Below are 25,882 nucleotides of genomic sequence, written 5' to 3'. Positions count from 1 at the left end.
TATGTTTAGATGCAAGACATTATTATAAAATATATTGAAATATAGAAGAAAATAAAATATGATTACAATTAATTAAAAATCATAAATGTTAAATTATTTAAATTTCTATATAAAAAATAAAATAAAAATAAATAAGTTTGGAGTAGTATTTAAAAATAATTTATCAATTTTAAATCTATTTTAAAATATTCTTTTTTTTTCTTCCTTTCATTTTTTCCCTCAAATTCTCCGATGACCAAACGTGACTCCATGTTATATTTAGTTTCAAGAAAGCATTAAAGAAAATGATTTTCTCGTTTTGATTTTACTATAAAAATATAAAAAATCAAATATAGTTAAAATTAATTATAAATTTATATATTTTAAAATTATTTAATCTTTATATATAAAAATAAAAGCATATGAAAATAGTTTTAAATAGTATATAAAAATAATTTATTAACTTTAAATCTAATTTTAATTTCCTTCTATTTTTTCTTTTTATTTTCTTTTTCTCAAATTTGTCCAAACTAAGCATACCTTAAGGATAGGTAAACTAATAGATAAAAGGTAATTTACTTGTATAAAAAAAAATATACTTTGATAATTTTGTTATCACATTATATATAACTTAATACACCTATTAGGGAAGTCTAGTTGATCATGATGAATATTGGAACTATGGTTAAGTAGTGGCATATGATATTGAGTTCGAATCCTATAACCTGAATTTGTCCGGTCTTCACTTAATACATCTTTATACCTTACTAGTATTTTTTAATACCTTGCTTGGTCTTATTCTTTGTATTTCCTGTACTCTGATCCATGTCTATTTCAGGTATATTCAAATGAGATTGGGCAAAAATGGTTTGGTACCAAAGACCCATCCTTTTCTCAACTCCTAATTATTCCTCTTGCAGTATACTATGTATACAATTTTTTTTTTTTTTTTTTGTATTTCTTTTCCTATAATCTTCACATTTATGACTTATGACTTATGAAAGTTATCCATTGAAATTGCAGATTCATATGGTTTGGTTTGGTAATAAACCCCTGAAGAGGTGAAGAAAAAGATACCAAGAGCGGGGACAAGAACCTTATCTTATAATAGTTGAAGATACAGTCCAAGCTTCCCTTGGTGTCTCCAAAGAGACCAAAAACGATTTTCCTCCACTCAAACCCATAGCTGATAGCCCTATCTCCAAATGAAAAGTCAATAAACCTTTATTTAAAGACTAGCACAACAATAGCCATTTGGTCTCTGCATATCCATTTCCTGTCTCCCTTGCTCCCTCTCCAGTTCTGGGAAAACCCACCTTTCAGTTTGCTGTTCAACCCATTTCCAGTGACTCCCAGGTGAGTATTCTGTCAACACATTCTAGTAGAAATGGGTTTGTGGGGTTGTTTACAATCAGGCAGAAAGTGATAATGTTTCTGGAATCTGAAATGTAAATGAGCTGATGAAATGGCTATAATGTGGGCATCTAATTGTTGTTTGTATGATCAAAATTTCTGAACTTTGTGTTTATTCATCATATATTCCTTGATCATGTTCTAATCAATGTAATAGTATGATTTACAGCCCTTTTTTTCCCCATTTTTTGCAGCAATTTATTGCCTTGAGTAAAAATAAATTCAACACTAGGAAAATAAATTTCAACCATAATGTGTAACAATCTAAAAAGTAAAAGCAATCTTACATGTTAAGGATCCCATTTCGGTGAAAACAATCCGATATGTGGATTGGTTTAATATTTTTGTCTTCGTTAATCTCAAAGTTCTTGTGTGGTTGTTGACTTTTCACAGGGCTAGGTGAAAATGGCACAGATTTTGGCACCATCTACTCAATGGCAGATGAGAATGACAAAAAACCCTGCCAATGCAAGTCCCTTTACAACAAAGATGTGGGGCTCTCTGTTCCTGAAACAAAAAACAAAAGGAACAGCAAAATTTTCTACTAAATTCAGAGTGTGTGCTTCAAAGTCTGAAAGCAGCACCGTCAACAGGCTTGATGATCTGCTGAATATGGACATCAGACCATACACGGATAAGATCATTGCTGAATACGTTTGGTATGTGTTCTTTTGCATATGTTTCCATAATGCACTGACACTCATAAAGATAAATTTTTTCGGGTTTGTTGTTATAGCAGTGGTTGAACAGTAGGTTTCATGGTAGGCTATACGATGGCGCTATGTTACTCTTATTTCCATATAAGTACACTTTAACAATTTGAAAATTTGTTGTTCCATTTCTTGAAACAGGATTGGTGGGACTGGGATTGATCTGCGTAGCAAGTCAAGGGTATTGCAAAGTGAATTTTCCTTATTTTTCTCTTCCTTTCTTTATGGCTAATGTCTTTTAAAATTTTCAGACAATCTCCAAACCTGTGGAGCACCCATCTGAGCTTCCCAAGTGGAATTATGATGGATCGAGTACTGGACAGGCACCCGGAGAAGATAGTGAAGTGATTTTATAGTAAGATTTGGAGAATGACACTATTCTGTATTTTTTTTTTTTTTTGTTTCATTTTTCTTATCTTTATCACTACATAATCTTAATTCACTTTTTCTCCAGCCCTCAAGCAATCTTTAAGGACCCTTTTCGTGGTGGTAACAACATCTTGGTAAGTGCATTATAAGGAAAGTAACTACTGATCACACTTAAATACTGTATAAAACAATCATACTTCTCCCTTTTCCGTTCTTGGTGATGACAGGGAATTTTTTAGTATTTTTTCTCACTGAAAAAGAAAAGAATACATGCTCACTCTTTCCAACTAGTTCTGAACCACCATTGCTATTTGTAGTATAATCAGTATATTAGTTATGTTTAGAGTTTTGAAGTTGAATTAATTAACACTATGGTAAATATGATTTGCATAGGTAATTTGTGATTCATACACACCAGCAGGTGAGCCCATCCCTACAAACAAGCGCCACAGGGCTGCTGAGATCTTTGGTAACAAGAAAGTCATAGACGAAGTTCCATGGTGATTTTCTTATTATTTCAATTTTAAGTTTTGCTTCCCATGTTTTTCCAAATTAAGCTATCCCTTTATATTCCACTAGAGGAGAGGGCAGCCCATTAAGTTCAAGTAATCCCTTACCTTTTTCTCATGTTTACTGGTTTAGTTTTCAAATGTGAACCTATTTTCTCTGATATAAAGCAGTGACAATTATCGTATTTTTATTATTGCCTTTTAAGTTTCTAAGCATTCAATAGCAAATTAGAGGATGTAGAAGGGAAATGCTAATGTTTTGTGATTATTACAAAATTAGGTTTGGAATAGAGCAAGAGTACACTTTGCTTCAACCAAATGTGAAGTGGCCTTTGGGCTGGCCTGTAGGTGCCTATCCTGGTCCTCAGGTAAATCTTGTTTCTCCATTAAATAATTCTGTTGCTTTGTTGACGTTCCTTAAACTAATAGGAATCAATAAATTTAATGGTGTGACCAAAGTAATATAAAATGAAATTACCATGTTGTAATGTTTTGTTTTTCCATTTTCGGTTAGGGTCCTTATTACTGTGCTGCTGGGGCTGACAAGTCATTTGGCCGTGACATCTCAGATGCTCACTACAAGGCTTGTTTATATGCGGGAATTAACATTAGTGGCACCAATGGGGAAGTTATGCCAGGCCAGGTTTTCACATCTCTGTTCTATTTCTCAATATGAATATTTCAGGCCCCATTCTAGTTTATCACTCGAGCCATTTTGCAGTGGGAATATCAAGTTGGTCCTAGTGTTGGTATTGAAGCTGGGGATCATATCTGGTGTTCTAGATACATTCTTGAGGTAATCATCTCCATTTATTTTCAGGCATATACGGAAACCACTTTAAGGAAAAGGGTACTAAAATGAATTTTGGTGCACTTATAAATGCTTGTCACTTTTGACTCCCAAACATATTCATTTCTCCTTACCCTCAAAACTTCATAATTTGAGATCTTTATGTTTTTATCTTGTCTATATCATGTGAATAATGGCCAATGATCAAACCTTCTTGTACCATTGTAGCCATAAGCCATGTGTATGTTCTAACACAGTATGAATTGTTCTTTTTCCCTTTTTCTTTGAACAGAGGATTACTGAACAAGCTGGTGTTGTCCTCACACTTGATCCAAAGCCGATAGAGGTAGTTTAAATCCATTTCATGTTTCATCATTTCTTTCTCAACATGACTAATCATAGATGGTTTTCTTCTTTGTTCTGACAGGGGGATTGGAATGGTGCAGGATGCCATACCAATTACAGGTATTTTGACTCATCTTTCCTCATTTGATAATATGCATTCTGGTTAAATATGCTGACACTTTTGTGTACAGGAGGAAAGACACTAAGAGAGATTATTTAAAATCATATTGATAGTCAATAATTGGTTGAGTAATCATCTCTTTCTCAGTACAAAGAGCATGAGAGAAGATGGAGGCTATGAACTGATAAAGAAGGCAATTCTGAATCTGTCACTTCGCCACAAAGAACATATCAGTGCCTATGGAGAAGGAAATGAGAGAAGATTGACAGGAAAGCATGAAACAGCAAACATCAACACATTTTCCTGGGTATGTCTTGGAAAAATCACACCTTATGTTTAATGACAAGAAAAATAAAATAAAAAACAACTTTCTTCATATTTTTATAGTTAAATCGCTTGAATCCAACATGCAGGGAGTGGCTAACCGTGGTTGTTCAGTTCGTGTGGGGCGTGACACTGAGAAGCAAGGCAAAGGTATTACCACTCACAGTACCTCAAGTTCTCTTAAAGGCTCTGTGTCATACTAGGGAAAAACGTAGGATACTCTTAACTTTGTAGTTCTACTGGAACTTACCTGATATTTACATCACAGACAGAACAATGGTTTGTAGGCAACATATTTGCTTCGATTGAATAGAGTTAAAGTCTTGATCAATATACTTATCCACGATTTAGTTCTCCTTTAAACCACAAGATCCAACATGTAATTGCCATGAATAAATCCTTGATTTTTCATCAACATATTTGGGCTTGACACTATTATGTGCAGTGGTTTCCTAACAATATCATTTTGAATATTTTTTCCTATTTCTGATATTTTCTTTTTGAGATTGCTTTTCCATTTCTTATGTCCTGTTTTATCTTCTTGTTAGGTTATTTGGAAGATCGCCGTCCAGCTTCAAACATGGATCCTTACATTGTGACCTCGTTACTAGCAGAAACTACAATACTATGGGAGCCAACACTAGAGGCTGAAGCTCTTGCAGCTCAGAAGCTGGCATTGAAGGTCTAAATTCATTTTATTGAAGATGGTATGAAGGGACTCAGAGAACAATCACCCGGGATTAATTTGTTAGGTGATGTGCAAGGAATAATTTTTTTGCACTTTTCTGCTAGATTCTGTAGAGAAAACTCCTGTAAATAAAGTCCTTGAAGTGGTGGTTGTGTCTTCCTGGCCCTCTTTTTCAGTTTTAAGGATATTTCACTTGAATATTTGCACCATTAGGTTCTAGCAATAGCTCAAAATTTTATATCTTCTCTTGAAAAAATGATGGATAGTGGAGTGGCATTCACTCAGCATATTGGAAGATGGTGGTGATGTTGTAAGACAGTAGCCATTCCATTTCATTGGTTTTTCCAGAAACCACCATGTATTCTCATCAGGATACCCTACTATTGCAATTCCTTTTCCATCTTCTCACAAACTAACAGGGCATGATTGCTCTGAAAATCTTGTAGAATGGACCAACTACATGCACCAAACGACCAAGGGAGAGAAGAAATTTGTTCTGGTAAATGTTTTCAGCAGCAATGCCTGAAAGCACAATGATGTCTTGAGGGGAAAAAAGATGCCTAATGAGTAACTGCAAGGAAAAGGGAAAAGGGAAAAAGGTAAGAGGCAAAGAAAGGAAAGAAACAAGTTTTCCCAACTCACCTTTTGAACAGAAATAGGGAGGTTAAAATTGATATTTCTTTTATTGTTTCCCTGTTTATAATTGTCTGTGAGACTCAAATGAAAACAATACTTAATGCAGCTAAAGTTGTGCCCTGCAATGTAGAGTTAGACATGTAACCAAAGCAAACTAGCTGGTTCTACAATTTGGAATACAGAGATTCTTTGCCCTTCCACAAGGCAAACCCAACAAAAAGGGCAAGGAATTTAGACCATTTCTTTGAATTTAAGACACTCCATTAATACAAGGAAAGGTAGAGAACATTCAGAAAACAGTAGGATGCAACCCTTCTGTCTGGCAAGGGAAGGAACTACTCTTGTGTATATATATTCCCTCCTTGAGAGTCCAAGAAGGGTATAACCCAAGCAAGGCCTCTCTCTTCCAGTTTCTGAGCTCCTAGGGCCATGGCTACTGGGGCTTCCAAATCAGCAGCAATCGGCTTCTTAATCCTCAATTTTCTGCTGTATGGGATCATAACGATTATTGCTTCATGGGCTGTAAATCATGGGATTGAAAGATCTCGCGAAGCAGGTAATCCAAGTATAACAGGCTATGATTAATTTGCTCTATTCCATGAACATCTAGACAAGAGTGAGGGTGGAAATAACTTGATCACAATTTCATCTAATTTCATGGTGCAGCATCTGTTTTATCGATCCCAGCTCGCATATTTCCAATATACTTTCCAGTGGGAAACATGGCAAGTGGTTTCTTCATCATCTATTCCCTCATTGCTGGAGTCGTGGGCATGGTGTCCTCAATCATAAGCATCATCAATGTCATTCAATGGAACCCCTCCAACCTTCATGCTGCAACTGCCTCTTCTCTCCTAACTTGGCTGCTCACTCTGCTAGCCATGGGGTAATAAACAAATAGCTCTGTCCCTTCATTTACATTTTCCCCCTTTAGTATCTGCAATGAACCCATGTATCATCATTCATTCCCTCTGCAGATTGGCATGTAAAGAAATCCATATAGGGTGGGCTGATTCAACCTTGGTAAGCTACTGACCGACATTGATAGCTAGCCAACTAAACTTCCATTGCTGCTTAAAACCAAGGTTTTTCAGATTATATAATGATGGTGTTGCATTGATACACAGAGAGCTCTCGAGGCCCTGACAATTATTGTGAGCGCAACACAATTGCTTTGCATGGGCATGATCCAAGCTGGGGTTGAAAACGTGGAACAGTCGCGTCTCAGAATGATGAGATGATCTGAGCTTTCAGTCCATGAAGACTGCTACCAGTTGTCTGGTTCTGTTTCTAGTCTGAGCACTGAATTGTGTGTGGAGGTATTTGCCTTTCTTGTGTGATTTGTAACGGTTGTCTGTAACTATATTGTATTGGACTGATCTGGGCGGCTATGGAAATGGACCATGGAATTGTATCACATATATTCTTATTTGATCACGAGAAGCAAGTTCATAAATTTTTTAATATTCCTACAGTAGACCAGGCAGTTAATGACTTTCCAATGGCCAAGTAACGATGTCGATACTCGTTCATTTTTTAAAACAGTTTTATGTTCTCAATAGAAAATAAATTGTTTTCAGAAAATATATTTTTCTTATTTTTTTTATTGTTTTAAAAACAAATTATATAAATATAAAGAATAATTAAAAATAAAAAAAATAAATATAAAATAAAATATTTATTATTTTACTAAAGAACATGGTTTTAATGAACAAAGTTATTTTTAATTTTAAATCATATTATTATTTAAGTTATTTTATCAAATATATTTAATTTATTTAATGACTTAAATTAAGTTATTAAATCACTTAAATTTAAATTAAGTTGTGAAGTTGATTTGCTGAACATTAAGTGAAGTGTTAAACTCAACTCCGTATCGAGAAGTATAAGAATGTTAAAAAGGAATCTGTGTTCAATTTTATAAGATCAAGACAGAATCAAAGAACGACGTCGTTTTGTTGAGTGGAATTTTACGTTGAACACGAAAACGAGGTCGTTTTGAAACTGAAGGAGGTGAAGAAGTAGAGTGGATTTCTCAGACAAAGGTGGTTTCCGTCCCCTTCTTCATGTCGTTAGATTCCCGCCATTTTGGAGGAGAAGAATGAATTTCAAATTTCATGCTTTCGCAACGGTCACCTTCCCTTCTCCCTCCTCAAACCCTACTTCCAAAGCCCTAGTTCCTCCAAACCTCTCCAAACTTTATTTACTCAACCGCCAAAACCCTAAGCCACACCTTTCTATATACAAAACCCTAGAATCAGCTAAGTGCCCGAGACTCCAAATCAGAGCTACAGCTAATAATCAAGGGGAATCTGGGAACTGGACCAAATGGTTGCCGAGAGGAGTTGTTGCTGCTGATAGGATTCTGAGATTGATTTCGAGTGCAACTTCGAGCCCCATTAGCCAGTTCATTTCATCGCCCACAACATTTCTACATTCAGTGGACCCCAGAATCAAATTGGTGATTTTATTTTTTTGGAATTGGTTTTATTTAAATTTCTCAGGGTTTTAATTGTTTTGTGTATGGTTGGTGTGTGATTCTGTGAAAATCGACTATTTGGTGAGGTTAATTAATGGTCATTGACTACTTCTCTTTCTACTCTGTTGGCTTGTTAGTGGATACCCTTGGTTGTATGGCCCTTTTGGTTGCTGGGATTCTGGGAAAAGGGAGCACAGGAAAAGAAAATAAATATGCAATTTCTAAATATTTTCTTTTTCCTTCTGACTTCAAATTCTAAAGTCAGGTTTCTGTGGATTTTGGTGGAAAAAAATGTTATCTCCGAAAATTTGATACTAAACAATATTTATACATCACAACTTGCATTCACGATGGCTTTGTGTTGAAAACCATCTTATTTTATTCTTGTAGACCTTCTATGCTTACTTTGGTGCCCAAACTTCATCTCTGTGAGCTCACTTCAGTAAGACCTAGAAAGAACAGTTAGTTGTGTGCTGCAAATTGGAAAGACCTTTATCTTTATAACTTGGATGATCCATGTTGAACTCAGGTCACTACAACAGGAAAAATATTACTAGCCATTATTAAAATTATGTAAGGGCAATTGTACTCAGAATATAAAAGTAAAATTTCTTAATAATTTAATGAAGTAAAGATGATAAAATACCGCAGTTTTGTATGATGGGCCACATTTCAGTTCAGGTAAAGGAAACGCAGGGGATATTACATATTGGCATTTGAATGGTAGAAATCGGTTTTTATGATATTTATGTGTGCTTGACTGCTTGTCTTTCTTGATGATTTCTGGAACATCTCTCACACTTTGAAGTCTTTTTGTAACAAATAAAATTATGAAAAAGAACATTTGTTTCTTTTGGTCATTCCTGTCTTCCGCGGTTTTCTTTTGGTTTTGTTTTAGTATCTCATCATGTTGATTATGCAGGTATGGCTCCTGGCTCTGGTTCTCTTACCGGCAAGATCACATATCATAATGCGTTTTGGATTAGTTGTATACTTGGCTTGTCTTTCAGTTTGGATTCTCCCAACACAAGTATGGATGGTAAGCACAGCGCTTTGACTTACTGAGTTTGAACAGCTAGCTACTTTTATCAACTTTGGGCCTAACATTCAACTTGCTTATAAACTTATTTTTGAACTATTTCTTAATCAGATCTGTTATTTGAATTTGTTAACTAAATACCATCTTAACTTCAAGAAAGCATCAAAATCATGATAATTGAATCTGGCTTTGCAAGCCCTAGTACATGAATACATAGAAATTTGTTAAGCTGCAAATGATTTGGCAAGCTCTGGAGGCCTGTATTGCTTTAGACACTAGTATGCCTTAGATAGATCTCATGGTGGTAACTTGTTTGCAATTGCAAAGCTGAGATCTGTGGTCTGTTGGCTTTAATTTAACTTAGGTAGCTCAACCTTTTTACATGGAAGATTCACTTTTTCTTTTTTCTTTTTTTTTTTCATGGAATTTGATGCCTTGGTAATCTATTAGTCTCTGTAACACTTATTTTCCATGCATTATGTTGCAGTTAGCCTTCAGTTCTGGTGGTTTGTTTAAAAGACATTTACTGGCACTAGCAAAACATCTATGCTTCAACAGTTGTGATTGGTAGTATGTCAGCATGTGTTCTGTTGTAATTTGTTTGAAACATGTATTGTTTTCCTTTTCCCTCGTATGGATGAAATTTTTTTGTATTGGATGGGGAAATGTTGATTCTTATTTCTTTACCTTACGTTTGGTTCTTGGAAAATTTGAGGAACATGCAAGGGAGAGAAAATAGAAAGGAAAAATAAAAGGGAAGAAAAAAAATATATTTGAAGTTCAGAAATTATTTTTCCTCATTTATATAAATATTAAATAATTAGAAAAGGCATAAGTTTCTAATTAATTTTAATTATATTTGATGTTTTTTTTTTTTTTTTTTTTGTGGTAAATCAAACATGAAAAAATCATTTTCCTTATCATTTTTTTTCCTTTCCCAGAACAAAATGAGTAAAATCATGCATGCCATCACCATAGCTATTTCTATTTATGGTTGAAGCTTTCATTATGATTTCTTGCTGGAAATTATTCCAAAGAGAACTTTGGGTCTTGTTCTTTTTCCTTCCTGTTCTTTTAATAGGAGATACAATAATCTTTTCATGTTTGAAGATGATTAACATGCTAATGTGGGGAACACCCTTGTTGTATTTCTAACTTCTTTCTACAGGATCAACTGGGAAGGGTGTCTTTTCTCTCTGGACTTTTGTTTATAATGTTGGGTCTGGGTTCAGATGGTGCACCTCCTCTTGTCCAGTTAAGAACACCACCACCAGCAATGATGGGATTGCCTAATCTTCCTGATTCTTTGGGAGGTTACTCATATTTAGTCATGAAGCTTGGACCATTACAGCTTACAAGGAAGGGCCTGTCAGTGGCGAGCACAGCTGCATGTTTAACATTCACTGCAAGTTGCTTTCTCTTTCCGTATTTTTTCATTATTTATTTTAATTCAGTAAGGGTGCAATTAAACACCTTACTGAGACAAAATCATTTCTTTTTGTTTTATGTAGCATCTGAAGGTAGAAATCAATTTTTTTTTTTTTGCAACAGACAGATTTTTATTATAATTTTTCATTTATAATTGTACATTAGTGAGTAGATTCATTTTAAATTTGCTGAAGAAACAAAATGAATTTGTTTTAATTGTTATGTGGAACAAACTAAAATGATTTAGTTCTTTTGGTGTCCAGATGCTCTTAAACAATCTTTTATGCATTCTTATCTTTTTAAAATTTTATAAATAATCAGTGTTTGAGCTTTTTCGAAGTTATCTTCTCTGCAAAGTTTATGGTCTTTCGAATTTTGTTGAGATTTTGAGAAATAAATCTATTTTTGTGCAAGATCTTTCAAAGTGCGAGCCTATGCCTGACAACAACAACCCCAGAGCAACTTGCATCTGCTTTGTGGTGGTTTATGCGCCCCTTGCGGTTCATTGGCGTTCCAGTGGCTGAAATCACTCTTACTCTCCTGCTTTCATTGAGGTTCATCAGTCTTGTGTTTGATGAGGTAGGACAGGAATTGATTTATTAAATCTGTTTCAAGTTGGATTTAAAATTCTTGGAATAACTTCTCATATATGATGATTAAACTTCTGACATAGATGATTAACATTACTTATGGTTGTGGAATATCCTCATATTATCATTGCAGGTCCGTAATGTTGCTTTGGGAATAATATCTCGTAGGATAAATTGGCAACAGTTGACAACAATGGAGACAATTGATAGTAAGCATACTGTTCAACCAAATAAAATACTATCTTTTGTCCTGCATTGGAACCTAAATATCAGTAAAAAACAGTTTGATTCCTCCATTTTACTTGGAAAATTACTTAAAAGGTGTTGAAGCACTTCATGGTACAGAGAAATAATCATGAGAAGCTAGTATTAGTATATTGTAACGGCAATGCTAAACAATACTTTATCTGACCTAGCACTAATTACTTCTGTTTGAATATATGTTTTGGCAATAACCATGTTTGATGTTTTGTTCTTGATATTGCAGTTTTCGTCTCTTACGTTCGTAGGATCTTCAAAAATATTTTTAGCCATGCAGAGCAGATTTCTCAGGTCATAATATCCTAATTGGCTATCATTATTTTTCTTTCTCCTGCCTAACCAGTGTTTCCTCAACTTCATAAGTTGGGTTTGGAATTCATGAATGTCAATATATTTGTAACCCCACCAGCTGTTATAATTTTCTTCTAATTGAATGCTGATTGCTCTCTTCTGGCCTCATCCATAATAAGAAGCTCACAAATGGATAGCTCAAAACCTACTTCATTTTTTGTTGCATCTAAACCCACTTCATTGTTCATACATTGAAATAATAGGAGTTCCATAAATACTGAGAATGGAGCAGTTGAGCAAAATTTGGAGCAGATTTTGGGCTACCTACAGAATAATTTAGAATTTAGAAATCATTGAAGAAAGAAATATTAGAAGAGTTGGCACGAATGAGGACAGCTTAGTAAAAGAGAAGCATGGCGGTGTGACTAAATGAAAGTAGTGTATCCTTTCATTTTAAAATCATACAGAGTACGTCACGAGTTTCTTGACATTAATGGCAACCATTTGTATTATTTATGATTTTCTAAGTTTTTGAATTATTGAATTATAGACTGGAAAATGGGTTGATTCCAAAGTTATTTTATAAAATTGGGTTCATCTGTTCTTAATGAAAGGGTTGCCTACAAAGTTGCAGTCTTTTAGAAGAGTTAGGGAACCTTGCCTCAATGCCTATGACAATGGTGACATCTTCAGTTACCTACTCTATTATAACATATTTATATTTTATACTTCAATTCTTATATATTGGTGGCATTGATCTTCATGTAATAGGCCCTTCAACATCACTCTCAATGACATAATATGATATTTATCTCTGAGTGACTTTGACAAATATTCTGTTTCAAGAGTCTCTTTTAACCTCTATTAGTTTTTCTTATATTTTATTTTTTGGGTTTTTACAGGCAATGATTGTCAGAGGTTTTAGAGGGGACAGTAGCACTCATAAACTTTACTTCTTATCAGACTCATCCATTCGGATGGAAGATGTTGTTTCCTTATTGTGCCTAATTGGCATTATAGGTGCTGCCGTTTTGTCCGAATATTTGCTCGTCTGAAATGCATTCTCACCTTCATTGGGTAAATCCTTAATCCTATCAATGCATCCACAAGAGTTTAACTGGACATTTTCTCTTCTCGTGATTTCTGTGTTTCTCACTTTATTGATTTGATTGGCAGGTGTTTTCATCTCTTCACGGTTGCCACATTTTTTATGTAACGGGTTTAAGCTCCTTGTTGCAATATATTTTTACTGCCACATATTATTCTTTTCTTGTAAAAGTTAACCTCAGATTTTATACCAAGAAATTTGAATAAATTCCATAATAGGCACCCTCCATTTCAGTCTGCAAATGAACATATTCTCCCATCCAAGGTGCTGGAAGATTGAAATGGATGGAACTCAGAATTTTGAATTTATTCAACTAGTTCTGATTTTAATACAAAGGGTATTTGTATGCAAAGAAAATCAAGTCTTTTAATACAGAGCTGAGGCCCACAAAAGAACTAACTGCACATGCATCTCAGCCTACAGAATATAGCACAAGAGATGTGTATGGCCTTTCCTCTAGGAACTTAGTTTTGCTGACTAATTTTTCTTCTACCTTCTAGCATAATCTCTAGGGCAAGTTTGTACCTTTCAAGAGATGCAGCCCCAGCCCCAATGTAGTTACAGGCTTCTTCTCTTAAACCCCATACCATCATGGCCTTGAGATCTTGGGAGCTACCTCCTGAGTCTGATTCAACATCACCCACAAAACCATACTTGGCATTTTTTGTCCACCGGTGTAGGATGTAGCAAGATGGAATGTCCCTTATGTTCACCATCTGGAAGACTTTCAAAATATGTCTACACAGCACACCTTCAAATTCAAACATTTGACAGCTACAAAACACATTCAGGTTGGATCCATTGAGGGTAACTATATGTTTCTCATTGTCGTTTGCACACTTCCGCACCAAATATCTACTGATGATCCCTTCTTCAGAAATCTTCATTCCAAGATGGCCATAGCTATCCAGAAGTTCTTTCTGAAACACTTTGAAAACAGTGAGTGTGTAAAGCCTTCTACATTGTTCTTCTATCATTTCTTTTGTGTGCAAATATGCCTGCAAATTAGAAGAATCAAAATCATCTTGTCTTTCCTCCTCACGGCGTCGCTCAAGACCTCTTTCATACTGTAAAATAAACTCTCTAAGTGGTGTTTGGGCGTTTAAAAGTGTACCAAAGAATGACTTAATACCTCCATTCACTGGGATTCCGGCAAAGAAGGTGCCCCTTAAGTACAGTGGAACCCAACTTTCACGCTTCTCATACATTTCTTTTAGCCAAGCATTCCCCTTCATGCGGTATTTGTTGAGGAGTGCATTCCATGCAGCATCAAATTCACCAGCTGTTTGACTCTGATAAATGCACTTGTCATAGTCATATTTAAAACCACTGTCTATGGAAAGTAGACGGCCCAGGTTCTCCCGCTCCTTTGCCTTGATTTGCCATGCTGAGAATCGATGATGGATCCCTGGGAATACTTGGGCAATCGCTTGTCGGATGGCCTTGTCTTGATCTGCTATTATGGACTGTGGATGGCGGCCAGACATTGCCCTAAACCAAGTTCTGAGCACCCAAGTAAAGGACTCCTTACATTCATCAGCAATTAAAGCACACCCAAGAAGCACTGGTTGTCTGTGATGGTTAACTCCGATGAACATAGCAAATGGCACCAAATAGTTACTTTTCCTGTATGAGGTGTCAAAAACAATGGCGTCACCAAACTGGCTGCATGAAAATCTAGACCTGCCATCAGCCCAGAACACACTCCTGCATCTGCCATCATCCAGTTCTACAGCATAAAAGAATCCTGTATCTTCTACTTGCCGGGATTGAAAATACTCGAGGAGAACATCATACCAATCGCTTCCAATATTACTTTCTTGACTTCTTTTCATATGACTCCCGTCATTTGTCTCGACTGAACCCAAGTTTTCCAATCCACCACTAGTGTCATCTCTGAATCCTATCAAAGCGGTAGGGATTTTCTTATCGGCTTCCCTTGGAGGATCAAGATCATGATTATGTTCTTTGATGAAACGGTCCACTACCCACATTCCTGAATCTTGTCTCTTTACCCTTATGAATGCCCCACATCCTACTCTTGAAGAATGTTGATGTCCTTCCTTTGAGCAGACAAATCTTCGGCATGTAATTAACCCATCATCCCTTGAACGAAACAACTGGCCAATCCGAATTTTGAACCCTGTACTAGCTGCATAAGCATTGTAATTTTTGTATGCTTCATTTGCTGAACTGAACTCCTGACCTAAATATGGTTCGACCATGGCTTCACCACCTTCCCTCTCTCCCGTCTTCAGGCGTTTGAAGTTGATGATGCCAGATGGGAAATGGTTTTCATCCTCCTCTTCCTCAAGCAACCTAATTCCCTGCCTATAGGTCCCATTAACTAAAGATTTTGCAGCCGGCTGTATCCGGCTCAGGCACATTTCCTCTGTAGGTTCAAGTTCATGATTGTGATCCTTCTTGAAATTGTCAATAACCCATTTCCCAGATTCAACCCTCTGTACCCTTATGAATGCCAGACAACCTGTTCTTGAATGGAGCTGAAATCCCTCCTTGGAGCACACAAATCTTCGAGATGAAACAGACCCATTAGATCTTGATCGATAGAGCTGACCAATCCGGATTTTAAACCCAGTATGTGCCGCATACAAACTGTAAAATTCCCGGGCATCGTCTGCTGAATTAAATTCTAACCCCACATAGGGTTCAAGCTTTGACAATCCTTCATTCTCCACATGCAAATTATTTGTTATCCCAATTCCACGCATTGGGTTTTCTGTCACATTAACATTAACATTGTTCTCACATTCTTCCCTGTTCATATCAATATCTGTAATTGCTGTCATAAGTCATACACAGCAACTCACAAACCACAACTAAAAGAACACACAACAAATTCGCCAAAATGGCATGACTGAAAACCCTAGAATTGAACGAAAGCAAACCCAATTCAACATATTATTGAAGGAAAACCAGTCCACCCAGAACAATAACATACAATTACAGATGATTAGAGGAATCACAGAGATCAATCAACCAAAGAATGAAATTCAATCAAAACCCAGAACCATAAACTCAAAATCCGAACTGGGATGACAAGGAAACCAAATGATGAATCAAAATTTTAGGGATACCTATTCACGATTGTGAAGTGCGAAGAATTGGGTTGAATGCCCAGACGAGGAGAGAGTGATCGAGAGAGAGTGTTGAAGTGGCACTTTTTGGCGGGAAAGGGGTTGTTGGGATGGAGAAATTGAGCACTTTTCCTAGGGTTTTGGGAGGCCAAAAGCCGCGGTTGATTCCCTCTTCCTCCCTGCGCTGCTCCTTCCACTGCTCAGCCTCCACCTGCAATATAATACATTTGCCCACAAATATCCAATAAACCCGTGCCACGTCAGTATGATTTGTGCAATTTTTCTTTAGTGATAATTAAAATTTTTAAATTTTAAATTTTCAATATACTAATAAATATCATATAAAAATAATTTTTGACATTAAATCTTGTAATAATTTAGATAATTTTTTTATTAGGTGTACAATGGGTCCCACATGACGTGGCAATTGTACAAGACCGGAGGGAAGACAGACCGGAGAGGAACCAGGTCCAAACCCACAGCAAAGAGGGGGCTACCAGGTTTCAAACTGGTTTAGACGCAGACCTCCATGGCTAGACCTTCATCCTCTTCCTCCGTTATCAGCTTCCTTCGCCAAAACCCTAACTCTAGAATTCGGAATCTGGGCGTGGTGAGTGGGAATCAATATGGCGATGTTGAAGGAGCCCACCAACATACGCAGCAGCAACAACACTTGGAGGAGATCGTGAAGAGAGTTTCGGATATTACGCGAACCAGGCCCAGATGGGAGCAAACCCTTCTCTCTGATTTTCCCTCTTTCAATTTCTTAGACCCCACTTTTCTGTCCCATTTTGTCGAGCATCAGAAGAATGCTCTTATTTCTCTCCGTTTCTTTCACTGGCTCAGCTCTCAGTCCGGCTTTTCGCCTGATTCTTCTTCTTGTAATGTGCTGTTTGATGCTCTTGTTGAAGCTGGTGCTTGCAATGCTGCGAAGTCGTTTCTCGATTCTACCAATTTTAACCCCAAACCGGCTTCTCTGGAGGCTTATATTCGATGCCTTTGTAAAGGTGGATTAGTGGAGGAAGCAATCAGTGTGTTTGGCCAGCTGAAGGGAATTGGAGTTTGTGCCTCGATAGCGACGTGGAATTCGGTTTTGAGGGGTTCGGTCAGGGCTGGCCGGATTGATTTTGTTTGGGAGTTGTATGGGGAGATGGTAGAGTCTAGTGTTGTAGCGGATGTGCACACTGTTGGGTATCTGGTTCAAGCTTTTTGTGATGAAAATAGGATTTCAGATGGTCATAACCTTCTTCGGCGAGTTTTGGAAGATGGGGTAGTGCCTAGAAATGCTGCTTTCAACAAATTGATATCAGGATTTTGCAAGGATAAAGCTTATGGTAGAGTGAGTGATCTGCTTCATAGTATGATTGCCAGGAACCGGGCACCTGATATTTTTACTTATCAGGAAGTAGTCAATGGCCTTTGCAAGGGAGGAAAGGGGCCTGAAGGTTTTCGGGTTTTCAAAGATCTCAAGGATAGAGGGTATGCTCCTGACAGGGTGATGTATACGACAATGATTCATGGTCTTTGCCGAATGAAATGGCTTGGGGATGCTAGGAAGCTGTGGTTTGAGATGATTCAGAAGGGATTTCTTCCGAATGAGTACACTTATAATGCTATGATTCACGGCTATTTTAAAATTGGCAATCTTGAAGAAGCTTGGAAGATGTACAGAGAAATGTGTGATAAAGGTTATGGAGAGAAAACAGTGAGTTACAATGTGATGATTAAAGGGTTGTGTTCACATGGAAAGATAAAAGAAGCTCATGACTTGTTTGAAGAAATGTCCCATAAGGGTATTCTACGCAATCACATCACATACAATGCTCTAGTTAGGGGATTTTGCAAGGAAGGGAAGATAGTTGAAGGTGCAAACCTTCTTTATGAACTTCTGGATCAGGGAATACAGCCGTCAGCTGCCTCTTATGCCCCACTTATTGATAAACTTTGCCAGGAAGGAGACATGCAGAATGCAAAAATTTTGTGGGATGATATGCAAAATAGGGGTATGGAACCGGCTGTGTGTACTCATGATTTTATGATAACTGGATTCTGCAAGCAAGGATGTGCTATGGAAGGGATGGAATGGTTGACCACCATGCTGAGGAGTAAGCTCAGACCACAAAAGAAGTCTTTTGAGAGTCTGATTCAATGCCTTTCACAAATAGATAGGTTGGATGATGCTTTACTTGTTTTAGATTCCATGTTAAAAATAGGTTTCAGACTCAGCATAAGTATCTGCAATTCTTTGGTTACCAAACTTTGCGAAAAGAATTCCCTTCCTGTTGAGACATATCTAGGAAAGATCCTGGAAAGAAATTGAGGAATCAGAGATTTTTTTTATACATTGAATTGATTTTATTCCTTACTCATGACAAAATAAATTTGCAAGGAGTGCCTTGTGCCTTTTTCAATGTTCAAATCTAAAACTTTTTTGATCTAGCTTCTTAATTCAGCTTGTGATGAGGAAGTCATGAATAGAATGAAGTTTAAAAGATAATTTGATTTGTAGGTAGGTTATGGGGTGTAATCCCTTGACACACTTGTAGACAACAACCTCAGCTTGTTTACATGTTGTGGTCTAACCCCTTGTCATGGATGCCTATTTTGATTCCAAAGAATACCTTGTTTAGAAGTTCTGTCATAAGCTGTGTAAATGTTGGAGGTAGGTTGTCATATGAAATAAAGGGAAGTTTTAGCTGTAGGTTTAGAATGGGTGCCCCCTAGAGAGGTAGCAGATATGATGGTTGTTAATTTTCATGGGTTTGTAGGCAGTGGTAGGAGCAGGGCTCTTTTCTCTGTTGCTAATACCACTTTATTATGTATGATTTGGTTGGAGAGAACCATCAAGAATAGATAGAGGGCTTCGGAGTCTGTGTGGATGCAGTGTGTTTTCTCTCTTCCCTAAGGGCATCCATTACTCCAGGATTTATCAGGTCCCAGCTGAGTGTGATGATGCCGGACTGGAGGACCACTAGTTCCTTGAGGAGGAGGCCAACTGTAGTGCATTTTGATTGGGTTTCTTCTCCATCAAGCTTGTTAAAGTTCAACTTCTTCTCTGGGGAACCCTGGACAGATAGGAATCAGTGAGGAATCAGTGGAGTATTCAGAGATCATGATGATGGAGTGGCTAAGCTTTTTCAAAGCTTGTAGGGATGGGACTTCAGTTAGTTATTGGGGATAGGACTTCAGGCTTAATCTGTGGGTTTCAGCAATTTTGCTTTGGAGGGTGATTCAGCAAAAGTTACATCATGGGTTTTTTTTCAAAGGAAGAGAGGTCCTTGGATTCATTGCTTTGTAGAATTTCAGATTTGTCTTCAGAGTTGGATGGTTTTTTGTGTAGATCCCATGATTGGTGAATCAGCTAGCAGATTATTTGGCCAAGCGTTTAGAGGATGCTTGCTTTCCTAAGTTGTATGTTTGTTTTATTTTTCATTTTCTATTTTGGCCTCTTTTTAGGCTATTGTTAGCTTCTGTGTGTTTTCTTTTCTTTTCTTTTTTTTTTTCTTTTTTGTCCAATAAAAATATCCTTTTGTTTTGCTTTGAAGTATAGCTCATCCTTTTTGCACGTTTTTTATGCAATCAAATAATTGTTACTGATAAAATAAATAAATCAATAAAGTGAAGTTTGTTCTTTGATTAGGTATTTCACTGAAAATGCCAGGAAAGATTAAAACCATGAGAAACTTTTTAATTGAAGAGGCCATTATTTTGCCCTTAACTTCATCCTCTTAGACATTACAATTGAAGGTTTACTTTTTTACAAGGATTTTCAATTCATATCACCTAATTGTCAAGTTGCTATAGGTTATCAACATCATGTTTGTATGTATTAAAATAGGTAATTGTTTCTAGTACTAAGGTTAAGAGAATGCTATGACCAGACTATATATCCAAAAATAGTTTGTAAACTTAGTTTGAAGGTAAATTTAAAAGCCCACACAGTCAAATAGAGATTGGGGAATAATTGCAATATGAGATACAAGAGGGAGAAAGAAGTGACTTATACAAATGGAGTTGGGTCATAGGATTCTTTCACGGTGTTATTCTCTATAGATGATGATAAAGATTCTTTGGTAGCAAATGTGTGGGAACTGCTTGAGGAGGGGGGTTGGTGGAGTTCCTAACTTTCAAGGTAGTTTCATAATTGGGAATTCGAAAGAATGGAAGTCCTTTTGGGTTCGATTAGAAGGCATGAGGATAGACTAGGTTGGAAGGATTTGATTAGAAGGGATAAGGATGATAGTCTAACTTAGAAGGATTTGAAGGGTGGTGGTATGTTCTTTGGCAAATCTTTCCACTTTTCTTGAGCCTGGGGAAGAAGCAAGTCTTTCACTGCAAGCATAGTTTGAAATTCTTAGATTTCAACAAAGGTGGCTTTCTTTGCTTAGGAAGCTATTTGAGAAATGATTTTGACATTTGATCAATTGAAAGGAGGGGATGATTAATGTCAAATACTTGTGACTTGTAAGATTTGGTTGATTCGTCTTAAATTTTTTTTGCATGATCTGGTTTATAATAATAAACCACAAACATTGTTAGGCAATTGTGATGTCTGTGCTCTAACTCAATGACTTGGCATCACTAGCAATAATTCAATCTATACTCTTCACCCTGGAGTGTAGTTAATTTATGGAAGCTTGTTGAAGTTCAAAAATAGAATACAGACAATTGTATGTGTGAAGCTTCACTTGGGATGCTAGTGGAAATACAATGAAAGTTGAAAATTATTTGGAGATCAGGTTGGTCATTGTTGTTACAAACTGATGATATGAACTGATATCTTGGTTGGGTCTCCCTATATCCTCATGCTCCTTTGGCACCTTTGTATTTGTGTTTGCTCCTTGCTATGTGAAGTCTTCCTTCGTATGGTTCAGAGGTGGCACACCCTCAAAATTTTAGAGACTGAACCAGACCCTTTTGTGGGGTGTGACCTTAAACATATGATGGTCATTTGAGTTCAGAGAAACAGATAAGGTTGGAGACTTAGGAATCATCTACTTAGAGTGTGTTTGACAATAATTTTAGAAAGTGTTTTTCAAACATAAAAAAGATTAGAAACACTTCCTAGAATCACTATCAAACGTACTCTCGGTAAAATGGCTTTGTATATTTTGTTTGATTGCTTATGTTTTTTCTCTTTGTTAATTTCATTTTGGCCACTAGAACTTCAGATCTTGATTTTCGTCACAAGAAAGTTGGGTAACAGTTAGAAACCCATTTCCATCATTTGACTTCATGTTGTGATCATTTATAGTTTAATATGTATGCACCTAACAGCTTGTGGTGCTTCATGTTCATCCTTTTCCTTGAGATGGATGATCCCCAAATCTGAGGATGAATGAATTTCTCCCTCTAGACTCTTTTAGCTTTCTGAAACTGGTTTGATCTCCATATTTCTGGATTCTGTGAGGCAGAGATATTCACTTCACTTATCATAACATCCCTCTTTTGTAGTGTTTCTGTGTTTAGTTCTCAAAGAGTTCCTTTATTGAGGTAACATGAACTTTAAGCTTATCCCTTTCTCTAGTGTCCTTTGGAGTAATGGTGGTTAAGTTTGATATGATTCTTTAGTACAACTCGAATTTGATATGTTTTTAACTGGTTTGGATGTCAACGAGTATAATCCATTTAACAAATATAGATTGTTTTTAGATTAAAATGCATAATATGAATTAACCTATATAATAATTATGTTGATTAAAATTTAAATTTGAAAAAATAGGTTAATTGAATCATAAATGCATCGGGGTTGTGAGATTAATCATATGGATTTAAAAAAAAAAAACATAATCCGATCTAAGTACCAAATGGATTACATAGCCTATTATGGTTTAATAATTAGGTTAGATTAGACGGATACAACCCATCAACATGAATGCACGAATTATGAAAAAAATTTTACTTTTTAAGAAAAAAGTCAGGTTGATTTTCTCAACAATGGATTTTAACAAACCAAAATAATATAAAATTTACATTATTAAATATAGTTAGAAAAATTATCCCTTTCTACTTCTCAATAATTAGCCTTTTTTAAGAAAAAAAAATTATATATATACATGTATATATAAAAGAAAAGCAACTACTAGAGTGGGAGGGTGAGAGTCGAGGAATCCTTATTTCTTTCTCTCATTCAAAATCATGCATGAGACTTTCATCTTGCATGGTTCATAAGTGATAAGAGAAAGAAGAATTCGTTTTTTTTCATTTTTCATTACTTTCCGCGCATATATATAAGACTGAATCCATTCGATTTTTGAAAAGGATTATTAATCTTTAATTTTTCGAGAAATCCTTCATCTATGGTTGTAAATGACTAATTTTTTTAATATTTTTTACCTTCGTTCCGTGATAACAAGTCTAGAAGATTAAAAAATAGAATCATATAATTTGATTATATATAATTAACACGTCAAAGTCAATTCATTTATTCAACAAATCAATAATTAATTTTCTAAAATTATTTTATTTAAATAATGATTATTCTTTTTTAAGTGGGGAATTTTGTTGTTTTTTTTAATGAATATTCTAATTAATTAATATATATACTAATTTTTTAAACAGCTTGATAATTTTGATTTTTGGCACAAATACTCGTACTAATTCAGATATTAAAAATAGTAAATGACTAAAATAACCCTAGGCGGCTGATCGAATATTGTACTTACCAACGACTACCCACGCGCTTTATACAAAATAGATTTGACGTCCAAATTTGGGAGAAGGAAGACGAAGAAGACGAAGAAAAAGAAGAAGAAGATCTGAGAAGATGTACGGATTCACGAGCGTGAGCAGCAAAGGAGACCTAGAAGAGGGAACTCTCTACCCTGGTCTCAGCTATGGAGAGAACGAGCTCCGTTGGGGTTTCATTCGCAAGGTCTATGGCATCTTGGCCGCCCAGATCCTCCTCACCACCCTCGTCTCTTCCTTCACCGTCCTCTACTCTCCCCTCAACCTTCTTCTCAGGGGCAATTCCGGCCTTCTCTTGTTCCTTATCTTCTTGCCCTTCATCTGTAAGTCGCTCCCTCGTCTCCTTCTCTTTCATTTTCGCGTTTTAGGGTTTTGTTTCTGCGTTGTTACTTTCTGCCGTACATGGAAATTTTGGATTTTATTTTTATTTTATTTTATTTTTCTGTGGGCATGAGAGTTTTTGGTTATGGGAGATCTAATTTGGCAGCCATCGAAATTCGAACTTGTGTCTCGAGAAACCAAATGGTCATGTTCGAAAGACGTGGGTCCAGATTTTGGTTTCTTTCTGTCATCAGTATTTGTTGTCAGATATGTGTTGATTTTTATGTGTGTAATTGGGAGTCTGATCGGATTAAAATCCTCAAAATACATAAACCCGCCGCTAGGATCGTTTTCATAGGATTTAGGTTTCCGAGGTATTAATTATTATTGAGTCAGAACTCAGAAGCGAGTTCCATCTCCTTTAGGGAGGAAAACAAACAGGCCTAGTCTCGCCAAGAAATGGTGTTCAAATGCTATATTGACTCTTTTGTTCAGTCAATCAACTCAATTTGGAGTCTTCTCAAGTCTGTTTGTTTCTGGGGTTTCATTTATTTTTTTTCCTGCACCCTCTCTCCATGGTTTCACTCTTGTTTCTTTTAATACATGAAGGAAGATTATTCATACATGATTCATCCTTTGACTGGTTTCTTAAGCTAATTATGTTAATTGAATTCCACTCACAAACCCCAAATCTTTGCAGTGTTGTGGCCACTTCATGTGTATCAGCAAAGGCATCCTCTGAACCTCATTTTCCTCGGACTTTTCACTGTGTCCATGAGTCTCACCGTTGGAGTGAGCTGTGCTAAGACAGATGGTCAGTCTGCAACTTCCTCCTCTGCTTTAGATGTTCTGCATTTCGATTCTACCTCTAAAATTATGCGCTCTCATAATGTTTTGGGGTTGGGTTTTCACAGGAAGGATTGTACTTGAAGCATTGATTTTAACATCGGCTGTGGTTTCCTCTCTGACTGGGTACACTTTCTGGGCTTCTAAGAAGGGCAAAGACTTCAGCTACCTTGGACCCATCCTGTTCTCCAGTCTCATAATACTCATCCTGACTGGCTTTATCCAGGTCAAGCATCTCTGTTTCATTAAATCAATGCATACTTGATTATCACCGTAAGTGCAGCCGCTGACCTGATGGTTCTTGATCTTTTATTGTTGTGCAGACGTTCTTCCCACTTGGATCTACATCTGTCGCTGTTTATGGTGGACTCAGTGCTATCATTTTCTCAGGTTATATTGTTTATGACACCGACAACCTCATAAAGCGCTTCACCTACGACGACTACATTTGGGCATCCGTTGCTCTCTATTTGGACATTCTGAACTTGTTCATTGCCATCATGGAGATCTTGAGAGGAGGGTCAGACGGCTAATTGTATGGCCTACTCTTCACTGGCCTGGGCATGACTTGAAATATATAGAGTGGTACATGGAGATCCTGCAATATATTGAGGGGTGCATGGACATAATCCATCCATAACTCAAGTAAGGCATCACTGTGGATAAAACATATGGTTTTCTATGCTTTTGTTTTACACCTGAATTGGGCTATTTCAATTTGCTGTTTCTTATCCTTGCACAATGAAGTACATCAAATAAATTTATAATGGAGATCATCTAATTGAAGTAGTTGTTGCTTTTTCCTATCTGTCCTCAAACAATGGCGAAGTCCTGCCTGAAAATTCTTTGCCCCAAGTTAGAGATCGATGCCTGCCACTGGGCTTTGTGACAAATAGACCAAGGGCAGTATTTTTAAACATGCTGGTAAATTTCCTTACTGTTGAAGAGTGGACTATTTTCCCCTTCGCCCCCCTTTTATCGCTAAGAAACAGGAGCTAGCTGGATTTTAGGACAACTGGTAAACCTTGAGTAGGTTGGCGGTTGATCTGATTTACGAGGCTTGAATTTGAATGTACATGAATAGGATTATTGGATGATTATTGCTCTCCACCCAATGGATCATCTTATAAAACCAGGAAATTCCCAAGACTTGTTTATGTATGCAGTTAGCAGCAGCCATTTTTTATACTTAACATGCTATGTAGGTGGTGTTTATTTCCTATCAATGGCAGTGCTATACCCCAGAGTGGCACGTTGTTCCTCCGCTGGCCTGATGGAAGGTTGCAGAAAGCCATCAACTTTTCACACGATTTTTTTTCTTTGTTTTAGTATATGAAAGAAATTACAAAATCCTGACACGCTGAACTGGAGTCGGTGTAGGAGTTTAACCAAAACAGACAAAAAAAAAGCCCATCACGAGCCTACTTGAAAATCCAATTTATTAACCTACCAATGTGATCTTTCAACAACTAGACCAACTGCAAATTTTGTGCGCCATGCCCAGATGATAGAATTGGAAGCCTTGATTTTGAATGATTTGGACCATAAAGAAAGGACAAGAACCCTGTCTCCATAGGTGCACCCCCTTTTTATGGTGCTCTTTTAATATATTTGCTTTGTTGCCCTTTCAAAAAATTAATAATAATAATTATAAAGGACAAGAAAAAAGGCATTGGATTCATTACTTAACCAGGAAGCCTTGCTCTCAAGTTCAATGCTTGATATGCCCGAACTCAATAGGGGCTGCAGCTGGGATGACACGACACCAGAAACAGATACATTCATTCGGCATGCATCCAGATCATATGCAACTAAATGCAAAAAAAGAACATGAAAAATCAGTTCCTCAA

General features: G+C 36.6%; 6 protein-coding genes across 9 annotated transcripts; 5 read left to right on the top strand and 1 right to left on the bottom strand.

The window, feature by feature from the left end:
• The first annotated feature begins 1,005 nt into the window (after nt 1-1,005).
• On the top strand, nt 1,006-5,404 carry LOC100261413 (glutamine synthetase leaf isozyme, chloroplastic). The gene is made up of 14 exons (XM_002279461.4): nt 1,006-1,335; nt 1,786-2,051; nt 2,244-2,283; nt 2,354-2,457; nt 2,557-2,605; nt 2,865-2,971; nt 3,261-3,348; nt 3,495-3,623; nt 3,702-3,776; nt 4,063-4,116; nt 4,198-4,235; nt 4,384-4,543; nt 4,650-4,710; nt 5,109-5,404. The coding sequence occupies exons 2-14, from the start codon at nt 1,798-1,800 to the stop codon at nt 5,246-5,248; spliced, it is 1,299 nt and encodes a 432-aa protein (XP_002279497.1). The 5' UTR covers nt 1,006-1,335; nt 1,786-1,797; the 3' UTR covers nt 5,249-5,404.
• Nucleotides 5,405-5,431: 27 nt separating this feature from the next.
• On the top strand, nt 5,432-7,348 carry LOC100263132 (membrane protein PM19L). Its single transcript, XM_002277382.4, has 4 exons — nt 5,432-6,440; nt 6,551-6,770; nt 6,862-6,907; nt 7,012-7,348. The coding sequence occupies exons 1-4, from the start codon at nt 6,314-6,316 to the stop codon at nt 7,123-7,125; spliced, it is 507 nt and encodes a 168-aa protein (XP_002277418.1). The 5' UTR covers nt 5,432-6,313; the 3' UTR covers nt 7,126-7,348.
• Nucleotides 7,349-7,837: 489 nt separating this feature from the next.
• Nucleotides 7,838-13,308, top strand: LOC100240872 (protein ABCI12, chloroplastic). Its single transcript, XM_002277360.5, has 8 exons — nt 7,838-8,345; nt 9,286-9,402; nt 10,571-10,807; nt 11,245-11,409; nt 11,554-11,629; nt 11,908-11,972; nt 12,875-13,049; nt 13,149-13,308. The coding sequence occupies exons 1-7, from the start codon at nt 7,986-7,988 to the stop codon at nt 13,025-13,027; spliced, it is 1,173 nt and encodes a 390-aa protein (XP_002277396.2). The 5' UTR covers nt 7,838-7,985; the 3' UTR covers nt 13,028-13,049; nt 13,149-13,308.
• Nucleotides 13,309-13,361: 53 nt separating this feature from the next.
• Nucleotides 13,362-16,291, bottom strand: LOC100245967 (protein FAR1-RELATED SEQUENCE 7). 4 transcript variants are annotated; one of them, XM_010651549.3, is made up of 2 exons: nt 16,179-16,291; nt 13,362-15,820 (listed from the first exon to the last, which is right to left on the bottom strand). In XM_010651549.3, the coding sequence occupies exon 2, from the start codon at nt 15,810-15,812 to the stop codon at nt 13,545-13,547; it is 2,268 nt and encodes a 755-aa protein (XP_010649851.1). In that variant the 5' UTR covers nt 15,813-15,820; nt 16,179-16,291; the 3' UTR covers nt 13,362-13,544. The 4 variants fall into 4 exon arrangements, with proteins under 4 accessions (XP_010649851.1, XP_010649849.1, XP_010649848.1 ...); XM_010651547.3 differs by having other exon boundaries at nt 13,362-15,874; nt 16,179-16,289; XM_010651546.3 differs by having other exon boundaries at nt 13,362-15,883; nt 16,179-16,280.
• Nucleotides 16,292-16,707: 416 nt separating this feature from the next.
• On the top strand, nt 16,708-18,498 carry LOC104879243 (pentatricopeptide repeat-containing protein At5g18950). Its single transcript, XM_010651544.3, has one exon. It carries the CDS (start codon nt 16,708-16,710, stop codon nt 18,496-18,498), a length of 1,791 nt encoding a protein of 596 aa, XP_010649846.1.
• Nucleotides 18,499-22,797: 4,299 nt separating this feature from the next.
• Nucleotides 22,798-24,821, top strand: LOC100266616 (BI1-like protein). The gene is made up of 4 exons (XM_002279332.5): nt 22,798-23,188; nt 23,887-24,000; nt 24,101-24,258; nt 24,356-24,821. The coding sequence occupies exons 1-4, from the start codon at nt 22,945-22,947 to the stop codon at nt 24,563-24,565; spliced, it is 726 nt and encodes a 241-aa protein (XP_002279368.2). The 5' UTR covers nt 22,798-22,944; the 3' UTR covers nt 24,566-24,821.
• The last annotated feature ends 1,061 nt before the right edge of the window (nt 24,822-25,882 follow it).

Source organism: Vitis vinifera, chromosome 5, assembly GCF_030704535.1.
Source record: "Vitis vinifera cultivar Pinot Noir 40024 chromosome 5, ASM3070453v1".
NCBI lineage: Eukaryota > Viridiplantae > Streptophyta > Magnoliopsida > Vitales > Vitaceae > Vitis > Vitis vinifera.
This window is presented reverse-complemented; position numbering and strand designations above follow the sequence as displayed.

Bases quoted from the DNA above. Each gene is read 5' to 3' on its own strand.
- LOC100261413 (XM_002279461.4), top strand. From the start codon at position 1,798: ATGGCACAGATTTTGGCACCATCTACTCAATGGCAGATGAGAATGACA. The intron at 3,349-3,494 runs GTAAATCTTGTT...ATTTTCGGTTAG, and splicing joins GTGCCTATCCTGGTCCTCAG to GGTCCTTATTACTGTGCTGC. The intron at 3,777-4,062 runs GTAATCATCTCC...TTCTTTGAACAG, and splicing joins GTTCTAGATACATTCTTGAG to AGGATTACTGAACAAGCTGG.
- LOC100266616 (XM_002279332.5), top strand. From the start codon at position 22,945: ATGTACGGATTCACGAGCGTGAGCAGCAAAGGAGACCTAGAAGAGGGA. The intron at 24,001-24,100 runs GTCAGTCTGCAA...GGGTTTTCACAG, and splicing joins GAGCTGTGCTAAGACAGATG to GAAGGATTGTACTTGAAGCA. The intron at 24,259-24,355 runs GTCAAGCATCTC...ATTGTTGTGCAG, and splicing joins TCCTGACTGGCTTTATCCAG to ACGTTCTTCCCACTTGGATC.
- LOC100240872 (XM_002277360.5), top strand. From the start codon at position 7,986: ATGAATTTCAAATTTCATGCTTTCGCAACGGTCACCTTCCCTTCTCCC. The intron at 9,403-10,570 runs GTAAGCACAGCG...TTCTTTCTACAG, and splicing joins TCCCAACACAAGTATGGATG to GATCAACTGGGAAGGGTGTC. The intron at 11,630-11,907 runs GTAAGCATACTG...TTGATATTGCAG, and splicing joins AACAATGGAGACAATTGATA to TTTTCGTCTCTTACGTTCGT.
- LOC104879243 (XM_010651544.3), top strand. From the start codon at position 16,708: ATGGCTAGACCTTCATCCTCTTCCTCCGTTATCAGCTTCCTTCGCCAA.
- LOC100245967 (XM_010651547.3), bottom strand. From the start codon at position 15,866: ATGAACAGGGAAGAATGTGAGAACAATGTTAATGTTAATGTGACAGAA.
- LOC100263132 (XM_002277382.4), top strand. From the start codon at position 6,314: ATGGCTACTGGGGCTTCCAAATCAGCAGCAATCGGCTTCTTAATCCTC. The intron at 6,441-6,550 runs GTAATCCAAGTA...TTCATGGTGCAG, and splicing joins TGAAAGATCTCGCGAAGCAG to CATCTGTTTTATCGATCCCA. The intron at 6,908-7,011 runs GTAAGCTACTGA...ATTGATACACAG, and splicing joins GGTGGGCTGATTCAACCTTG to AGAGCTCTCGAGGCCCTGAC.